This window comes from Bos indicus, chromosome 24 (assembly GCF_029378745.1).
Source record: "Bos indicus isolate NIAB-ARS_2022 breed Sahiwal x Tharparkar chromosome 24, NIAB-ARS_B.indTharparkar_mat_pri_1.0, whole genome shotgun sequence".
Lineage (NCBI taxonomy): Eukaryota > Metazoa > Chordata > Mammalia > Artiodactyla > Bovidae > Bos > Bos indicus.
The window spans coordinates 41,755,833-41,766,351 of record NC_091783.1 but is presented as its reverse complement, the minus strand read 5'-3'; the positions used below and the strand labels follow the sequence as shown (position 1 = coordinate 41,766,351).

The window sequence follows — 10,519 nt, the reverse complement described above, 5'->3', positions numbered from 1 at the left end:
AGAAATGATAACATTCTGAGGGAGAAAAAGAACTCTTACCTTTTAAGGAAGAGCCCCAGATGTTCCTCCAGCAGATGTCTTTGTCTCATGGGCATTCCTGCTACGGTAGTTAATGGACAGGCTCTGGCATCAGAGCTGATTGAGGGCTTTGTAGTGGTGTGACTCTGGGCAAATTATCTCTGTGAGCTTCCATTTAAATGGTACCCTCCTCAAAGCTTTACCCTGGAAATGAGATGGGTTACAAACCGCCTATAAAAATGAAACACCTGTGAAATGCTTTTAAAAGTACTTAGTTTAAAGTAAGCATCAGCAGGGGTCTTCCATGGTAGAGCAGCATCTTTGGAGGTGATAATCCGTACAGTGTATATTTCATTGGCGTCCAGCAGTGAGCAAAGACTTAGCAAAATAGGTGTCCCAAATTTCTGTTACTTAGGAGCGAAACCAAAGAGTGAAAAGAGTAATGCTTAAAATATGAAAGTTCAGTGTTAAGAGAATGTCTAGCCTGTTAACACTTTTCCAACAATGGTACCCAAAGTAAAATGCTTTTATTTCAACATTTAACTGCTGGTAAGTGCGACACCACTTTGTTCAGCAGTCCAAAGGATTTGTTAATGGCCAGGGTGATTTTGGCTTATCCTTAACCCAAATAATTCTCAAGTGCAAATGTCAGGATTGATATCTCTCACACCCACTAACCTGAGTTCATTTCTAAAGCTACCCCACTGCACAGTCAACTTCTTCCCTGAGTCCTTAGGTTAGAATTGTGGGGGCTGTTTGAAAAATCCCTATCCTTCCTTCTACTTTCAAAGTCATGGTTTCTGAACACAGATCCACATGGACATCAGTGATTTCAAATGTTAGTGACCTAACCATGTAGGCATGATTAAAGCTGGGTTGATTACATACATGTGGATTTCATTCCAATCCCAAAGAAAGGCAATATCAAAGATTATTCAAATTACCATACAACTGTGCTCATTTCAAATGCTAGCAAGGTAATGCTCAAAATCCTTCAAGCTAGGATTCGGTAGTAGGTGAACCGAGAACTTCCAAATGTACAAGTTGGATTTAGAAAAGGCAGGGGAACCAGAGATCAAATTGCCAACATTCAGTTGGATCATAGAAAAAGCAAGAGAATTCCAGAAAAACATCTACTTCTGCTTCATCAACTATGCTAAAGCCTTTGACTATGTAGATGACAACAAACTGTGCAAAATTCTGAAAGAGATGGGAATACCAGACCACCTTACCTGTCTCCTAAGAAACCTATACGCAGGTCAAGAAGCAGCAGTTAGAACTAGACATGGAACCATGGACTGGTTCAAAATTGGGAAAGGAGTACATCAAGGCTGTATATTGTCACCCTGCTCATCTAATTTATATGCAGAGTACATCATGCAAAACACTAGACTAGATGAATCACAAGCTGGAATCAAGAATCAGCAACCTCAGATATGCAGATGATACCACCCTTATGGCAGAAAATGAAGAGGAACCAAAGATCCTCTTGATGAAGGTGAAAGAGGAAAGTGAAAAAGCTAGCTTAAAACTCAACATTCAAAAAACTATGATCATGGCGTCTGGTCCCATCACTTCATGGCAAATACATGGGGAAAAAGTGGAAACAGTGACATATTTTATTTTCTTAGGCTCCAAAATCACTGTGAACGGTGACTGCAGCCATGAAATTAAAAGACACTCACTCCTTGGAAGAAAAGCTATGACAAACCTAGATAGCATATTAAAAAGCAGAGACATTACTTTACCAGCAAAGGTCCATATAGTCAAAGCTATGGTTTTTGCAGTAGTCATGTATGGATGTGAGAGTAGGACCGTAAAGAAAGCTGAGCACCAAATTATTTATACTGTTGAACTGTGGTGTTGGGAGACGACTCTTGAGAGTCTAAACAACTGAACAACAACATACATGTAATGGACATTATGGCTGCCTGGATAGCATATATTCCACTATTCTAAGTTAGTGCTATTGCCATAAGCAGAGAGAAGTTGGCCCTAACAATATTGGTCAACCCTTTAAGAATACATGTGTTTTGGGGTGGGAGATGGGGCACTGGGAGTCAGGAGAGCTAGAATAAAGTTGAGAGGAAATGACCAACTGTGAGAACTTTGGCTCTGCCAGTCCTATGCTTTCTTCTCCAATTGAAGCATCACAAACAGGAAACATTAAGGATGTGGAATAATGGAAATCATGAGCTTTGTCATCAGAGGGACCTGGATTTGCATTTTGACATCATCACATACTAGATTCTGTGAAGCTATGGTCCTCCGTTTCTGAAAGTATAATGGGAACATTAAACTGTTCAGTTTATGGAAAATGATGAAGGTGACTCCTGGCACAGAGTTCCTTTCAGTACCTAAGAGGGGGTCTGCTCCATCTGTGGGACGCTTTAGTCGGGAGTTCTAAATTGTGACGGTCTCCTCGGTCACGGCCTACTTATTAAGGCAGCCTTGAGCAGATCACTGTGTACCTTGCCTCTAACATTGCCGACTGGCCTGCCTCGCCTGGCTTTCTAATGTGTAATGGGAAATGCAGGCCCAGTCCTGCTTAAAGGGAAGAAATGTGGCTGAGAGCCAGTTGTTATAAAATCAAAATTCAAAGGAAGGGAAAAAAAGGGATAAGGTTACTGCTGGTGAGTAAGAGAGAGTTGTAGGAGGTGGGCGGGGGTGGGGGAGTTCTTCAAGCAGAAGATTTGAGAGTGCAAAGAAGAGTCACCAGTCACAGTGGTCCACTGAAGCACTCAGCTGTTTTGTGCTGTTTCACACCTGGGTGAGTGGGGATAAGGACAGTGAATCATCTCTTCACAGTCCTTCCAGATTCTCCTCAAATTAACCAGGGATGAGTGGACCAAACGGGAATGAAAATCAGAACAGTCAGTAACTTAGCTACATGGACTCCCAGAGTAGACTGTTAAAAAAATAATAATAATAAGCAAAACGTCATGTAAGCCATTAACATATTCAGGTGACTTCCCTACTGTGAGACTGAACCTAGTGGCTTCCACGGCTCACGTGAAATTTTCTACTCAGAATTTGATCAATTTGATCAAGTAATCAAAGTACTTAAACAACAATGAATATAATGTCTGCCTAACAGATTGGAGAAATTTTAAGACTGCTCATCACTGGTATCAGAATGTGGAGCAACGACCTATCATCCACCACGGCAGCAATGCAAATAAGATCAGCAATGTGCACTCAGTTTCTTAACATGCAGATCCTTTACCCCCCAAGTTTACGCCTGTGAATTTATTCTAAGGAAATGACTAGAAAAGTCTACAAAGTTGTATGTACCCCACAGTATTATTGGGCTTCCCGAGGTGGCACTAGTGGTAGAGAACCTGCCTGCCAATGCAGGAGACATAAGAGATGCACGTTCGATCCCTGGGTCAGGAAGATCCCCTGGAGAAGGGCATGGCAACCCACTCCAGTATTCTTGCCTGGAGAATCCCATGGACAAGGGAGTCCAGTGGGCTATGGTCCATAGGGTCACAAGAGTTGGACAGGACTGAGGCGACTTAGCACAGACACACAGTATTATTTATAATATTGAAATCCTGATTGCCATGTAAATGATCATGATCAATAGAGAACTGATTAAACAAATTACAGTACAGCCATACAACAGCTACAGATTAAACATTAATAAAGATCAGTATTTATCATAAAAGAAAAACACCCACAATAGAGTTTAATTTTTAAAAATTTACAGAATATTATGTATAACATGAGCACATTTTTTGTATGTGTATCGGAGAAAATGCAGAGAGGTACACATCAAAATGTTAAAAAGAGTTCTCTCTGGGTTAGAAAACTTTACACCCTTTGTACTGAATTTATTTCAATTGATATGTATTATTTTCATCACACAAAAAAGAAAACTATGTTAATTTTGAGAAACAGTCTAAGAAAAAAACAAAAGTTAAAAATGAGTACTTTAGGGAGACTTCCTGGTGTTCCAGAGGTTACGCCTGTGCTTCCACTGTAGGAGGCATGGGTTCCATCTTTGGTCAGGGTACTAAGATCCCACATGACCCAAAATAAAAGAGCAATAAGAAAAAAATGTTTTAATGAATAACTTTGTTAATAATTTTCTTTTATACTCACTTCTTTTTACTAGATGAAAACCTTCAGAGTTGCTTCCTTTAACTACTACTGATTTTTGTTCAGGTCTTTGTTTAGGGCTGGGAAGAGGGAAATGGGCTGTTTCTTAGGCTCTTTGGGGAGTTACAATTCTAGGCAAAAGAATTAGCTCTGGAATCCCTCCCACTGCTCCTTCTAGTCAAAGCTATGGTTTTTCCAATAGTCATGTATGGATGTAAGAGTTGGACTATAAAGAAGGCTGAGCACCAAAGAACTGATTGTTTTGAACTGTAATGCTGGAGAAGATTCTTGAGAGTCCCTTGGACAGCAAGGAGATCCAACTAGTCCATCCTAAAGGAAATCAGTCTTGAATATTCATTGGAAGGACTGATGCTGAAGCTGAAACTCCAATACTTTGGCCATCTGACTCATTTGAAAAGACCCTCATGCTGGGAAAGATTAAAGGTGGGAGGAGAAGGGAATAACAGAGGATGAGATGGTTGGATGGCATCACTGACTCAATGGACATGAGTTTGAGTAAACTCCAGGAGTTGGTGATGGACAGGGAAGCCTGGTGTGCTGCAGTCCACTGGGTCGCAAAGAGTCAGACACAACTGAGCGACTGAACTGACTGAGCAACTGAACTGACTGAGCAAGGGCGCTTGATCCCAGTGCTAGGCCTTCATGGTCCTGCGTGGAAGAGGGGTGCTTTTGGCAGGATTTGCAAATTGTGTGCCAACTGTGTGCATTAATGTCAAGAGAAGAAGGAGCTCTGGTTCCAGGAGGTGGAAGGACAGGAGTGGCTGTGTGAACTTCAAGACAGCCTGATCTCATAAGTCTTGGTATCAGCATTTCAGAGCAGAAGAGACTAGACAAGATCTGGTCCAATCTCTTCACTTAAAAAAATATATATATATTTTTTAATTACTGAGGTGGCCAAGCTGTTAACAACTGCCCTCTCCTTTAAGAATAAGTTATTAAATGTCACATTCTGTGAAATGGTGCTCTAGCACACTCTGTAAAGCTTAACGAAAAGACCCATTCTGTTCATCTGGGGAGTAGCACGGTAGTGCTCGGTTTCCTAACTGCAGCCCCATGTACTTCTTGTGTTTATATAGTCAAAGGTCAAAAGCTGACTAACAACAGAGAGCCCTTTCCTTTTGCATCACTTTTCAGCTTTTCAAAGAACTTAAAATAAACTACCATTTTCCATTATTTACTTAAGGGATTTGTTTGGCAGAATTTGTAGCTCTTGGGAACCCCCGTGTCATTCTCACGAAGTACACAATCTGATTCTTACTGACCTACCAGCATCTAAGGAATGTGAGGATCACTCTGCATGATGTGTGCCACCCACAACAGAATAAGATAGCTGAGCTGTCCTGTAAGGTTTGTGACTTTCCACAAATATCTGATATGTATAGAATCAGGAAACCACTCTTCCTGAGACAGAGGGAACGATAGAGATGGAGATAACAGAGAAGGAGGTGGGGAGAAAGAAAGAGAAATAGGAGAGAGTCTGTCACACCAAGGATTAATTTCCCCTGAATAAAAGAACTTTCTTTTCTAACCAGCATTTCCTCTGAGGCAAACAAAGGCACATTCTGAAAACCTACAGCAATCCTGGACTTCCAAGGGCTTACCAAAATGCCCAGATGGCATTGTGCAGAAAAGGGCTTACAATAATTTTCACATGGATTCACTCTTCTGCTAAACTCCAATTCAGGAGTTTAGGTCTGTGAGATGCCAGACCTTACAGCACATACAGGACTTCAGTCCTTGCTAGTGAACCTCGCTAGATTCTAGAACTTGAGTTCTAAATTGTACTTGCCCAATGACTGTGCTACAAAGTTCAACCTGATGGTAATAACAAGTGCAGATTTCACCAGATACCATCTCTGTTAGTCCACATTGTTTAGTCGCTAAGTCTGACTCTTTTGTGACCCCATGGACTATAGCCTACTAGGCTCCTCTGTCCATGGGATTTCCCAGGCAAGAATACTGGAGTGGATTGCCATTTCCTTCTCCAGTACACACTGTAGGTTTTCTCAGAATAGCATTTTGAAAGGTATTGAAAAATGAAGTCACCAGAGCTAATGTGGGGATTGCCCGGTTGACATTCTTTCAACCAAGTATTTGTTCAGATTGCAACAATAGTAAACTTCCTCTTTTCGTGACTACTTTCAAAATTGGCATAATATTTTGTTAAATGTGTAACCCAGGTGAAAAAAGTTCTAAGAGGAACAGACTTTTTTATTCACTGAACCAGTCCTCAATCCATTCAGTGTTTGCCAAGTTCCTTTCATGAATCAGGGAAGGGAGCGCAGGTGCTGACAATATCAGACTAAGGACACAGTCCTGCCTTCAGGGAGCTCACATTCCAGCTACTAGCACACGCCTGGGTTCTTAGGTGTATATGTCCACAGAAGGGAATGGAATGTACAATCTCAGACTCTCCTATTATTAATACATGGTCAATTCTCTTTGAAATCTAGTGTTCTTTGCTGTAATGTAATTTTGCAACTTATCCTGCTGTTTCGGGAATAATACATATGCAAAATAACAAACATTATTGAGCACCTGTTATAACCAGATAGTAAGGGTCCACCATGATGGACATAAAGACTTATAGGAGGAGACTCAAGTATCCACCTTCCTTGTATTCATGGCCTTAAGTAATCGCCTCCTGTAAGTGTAGACTTGCCCTAACCAATAGACTATGACAACGGTGATGGATGTCACATCTATAGCTAGGTTAGGAAAGACTATGACTTCTTCCCCTGTTGTATTCTTGGCTTCCATGCTTTGGTGATGCAAACTGTATGGTGATGTCATACTGTAGAGGCCCACCTGGCAAGACCCTGAGGGTGGCTTCCAGCCAACTGCCATCTTGGAACTGAGGCCCTCCGTTTCCCAGTCCCTGAGGAACTTGATGCTGCCAACAACCCTGTGAATCTGGAAGCAGATCCTTCCCCAGTCAAGCCCTCAGGTGAGGTTCCAACTTGGCCAGCATCTTGACTTCAGCTTCTAAGAGACTGAGAAAGAGGGCCCTGGCTGACTGTGCCCAGATTCCTGACTCACAGAAACTGTGACATAATGTATGTAACTTGTTATAAGCAGGTAAGTTTTAGTAGAGTAATGTGTAATGTGGAAATTACCCCTGTTCTCAAGAGGTTGCAAGGACAGACAGAGTCAGACAGAACACGGACTACAGCACAACGTGAAAAGAAGTGCCACCTTCAATGACTTGGTAGGGGTTTAAATGAAGGACTCAGTTCCCTGGTTCTGGTATTGTAATTCTTGTCTCAAGCTCACTTGATTTCTGTCATAGATTTTCCATCTGGCAAAGCTTTTGAGCAACCCCATCACTTTAGTGCTTGCCCTGTACCCCACCTGAAACGAAGAATAATAGTACACATTGGAATTGCCCTGCTTCATGATGTGTTACTTGGGGGTAGGGGGAGAATTTTATACTTCAGTTCAGTTCAGTTCAGTTCAGTCGCTCAGTCGTGTCCGACTCTTCGCAACCCCATGAATCGCAGCACGCCAGGCCTCCCTGTCCGTCAGCGACTCCCAGAGTTTACTCAGACTCACGTCCATTGCGTCAGTGATGCCATCCAGCCATCTCATCCTCTGTCGTCCCCTTCTCCTCCTGCCCCCAATCCCTCCCAGCATCACAGTCTTTTCCAATGAGTCAACTCTTCGCATGAGGTGGCCAAAGTACTGGAGTTTCAGCTTTAGCATCATTCCCTCCAAAGAAATCCCAGGGCTGATCTCCTAGTTCCTGCCATTTTGTATGAGGAGAGGGCTCACAAAATGTGAATGATGAACTACAGCCTCACAGTAAAAGAGCTAAAAGGACACGGAAAGCCTCTGAGTTTTTTGAAAGACCTGGGGGCATGGAATGGAGATGGAGGGACAAGGGGCTGCCAATGCAGGCTCATCCAGGGCTCTCATGACAACCCGTAAAACAAAGCCACCTTGGAAGTCTTCCACAGGTCATACTGAGTGTGACGCTGCATGCTTCCTCCAGAGGCTTTCCAGAATCACTGGCCATAGCGGATGCTGCCTGTGTTCCGCTCACATCCCCGGGGTACTCACCATCACGGTATATTTTAGAACAACCTTACTGCAAGCACCCACAACTCTCCCTGCGAGGGCTTCAGCCAGAAGTGCAGGGCCACCCTCAGCCCTGGGCCACCTGACCAGAAGGAAGGACCCTGAAGCTCTGCACTGTCCCTCGGTGAGAGGACTCCGAGTTGTGTTCTGTGCTCTCATCCACAGCTCCTCAGCAGCACTGAGCTCCAGGCACACCATGGGTAATCCATCCAACCACACTCCTTGGGTCACTCCCCCTCAAATCAACTACTTGGACTCAAATTTTCATCTCGAAGTTGACTTCTGTGGAAACCCAACTGAAGACCCTAGTGAATAAACAAAGACCAGAGACTAAAGTCAGAGTCTGGCTGCATTGGTCTCGCTAAAGCTGTCTTGCTCAAGCACCTTAAGGACTAGACATAACCTGGTGAAGAGGGATCTGGTGAAGAATGCTGGGGCGGCTGGTGGGTTCAGGACTTCTAAACTGACTTGCTCCCTGGGGTGGGATGAACGTGGGGGTTCAGATCCAGCTGCTGGAATGGAGAGAAAATCGGGCTCCAGGGCCGTCGCCAAAGGCAGTGGCCACGAGACAGCAGTTATGTAAGCAGCAGGCTACAGAGACCGGCCTGCAGGAGGGCAGCACCCCAGCGGGAAAGCTCCATGGTGTGAGTCTGGGTGGTCTCTGGACCTTCAGGCAGCCGCTGTGGTCCCCACCAGGGTCAGGGGGACTGGACTCGGGCACTGAGTCAGGGTGAGAGCCAGGGGCTTCCCTCTCCGAGGAGGAGCTGCTGGAACAAAGGAACCGGGTCCTAGGGGGCCTCTGGAGCTGACCAGGATCTGACACTGAACTCAGGCTACAGAACAAGCAGAAGCCCTGGGGCCCTGGGGCCACAGCTCTCTGGTTTGGATCCAGGTCCCACCTTCCCAGAAGGTGGCTTGTTTGGCCTTTCTGAGCTCAGTTCCCTCATTGGCAGCATGAAGGCTGTGGAAAGGTTTTAGCAACGAAATGTAAAGTGGGGGCAGGAGGTGAGTGTGTCCCTTCTCTGCTTGTAACTGGGGGCAGCCGAGCGCGGCCACGCTGCCCCTGGAGACAGAACTCGCTCTGAACCGAGAAGGAAGGTAAGAGTGATCTCAGAAACACCCATGGTCAAGGAACTCATCCCGTCCTTTCTTGATCACGCTGCTTCCTGTACCAGCCTACCGTCTCTGCTGAAGTGATGCCTCCCAGGTAGAGCAGGGAGGAGGCAGCGGGGCTGAAGTCACAACTCTTCCCAGGTGTGCCTGTGTGCGCATGCACCAGGCAGGCCGACTGGGAGCGGCCGTGGGGAAGGAGACCTGCAGAGTGTCAGGGTGCCAGCTTGTGGGTCCCTAATGGAAGCCCCGCGTGAAGGCAGGGTAATGACAGCGAGGTCGCCTGAGGAAAAAAATAAACTGGGCTCTCCTTCCATCACTGGCATCTCTGATTGACCCCAGAGACTGGCTGAGGTCAAGGCTGGTGACAAGGACCGGGTTGATCCAGCAATGGGGAGAGGAAGAGCTCAACCAGATTTCAGCGCTGAGACAGTACATCTGCCAAGACCCATGATGGGGGGGCCACAGACACAGTGCTGAACTCTGGGTAAGGCCCAGGTACCAACTGATCAAGGCGGACTGCAGTGGTGCCCAGAGTGGATGTTGGTACCTGCTAGTTATCAGCCCTGTGTCTATCTGTCTATCTGTCAAAGGGTTCCAGTGAGCACATGTTTGTGCCCCAGGTAACCATTAATATATAGGACGGGTGAAATGTTCCATTTTCAAGACATATTTATCAAGCTAAATTTGTATTAAGCCTCTTAGACAGGAGAGGAGATTTCAAAAACCAGAGGAATCTTCTGAGAAATGTAGCTGCTTAATCACAACACTTATGACGCTTGTTTCAAATACCCTTAAACTGACCTAGAAATCTAGAGAGGAAAAGTTCAATCTACAGTACATCTTTGCCTTATCTTAGAGTTGACAGATGATTTTCCAAAATGATTTGGATGTCCCAATAAATTTTTAGAATATTGACAAATAAGTTGCTAACACCTATAAGTCAACACAGAGCCTGGTTTCCTTCAGCAAAACTGGGAGATTTCGGTCACCTGGAGAAGCCCCACTTCTGCCTCAAGCAAGGTCCCAAGAGAGGTGGTTATGTTCTCGCTCTGACCTCTTGACCTCCCGAATCCTCCCAGGTCTTGAAGAGCAAAAGCTGAAAACAAGGGTCCCTTCCACTGCTGCAACTGGCTCCAGCTGTAATCACCCAAACCAGGACTGAAAGGTCCCCAGTGACACAGTGGGA

General features: G+C 44.8%; 1 protein-coding gene across 1 annotated transcript in view; it reads right to left on the bottom strand.

The window, feature by feature from the left end:
• Positions 1–3,699: 3,699 nt before the first annotated feature.
• LOC109578004 (BCL2/adenovirus E1B 19 kDa protein-interacting protein 3-like) overlaps positions 3,700–10,519 on the bottom strand; it is a 53,067-nt gene continuing 46,247 nt past the window's right edge. Inside the window, exon 4 of the mRNA XM_070778942.1 lies at positions 3,700–8,525. Within this exon, the coding sequence (XP_070635043.1) occupies positions 8,485–8,525 (41 nt within the window). The 3' untranslated portion in view covers positions 3,700–8,484. The remainder of the gene's footprint in view (positions 8,526–10,519) is intronic.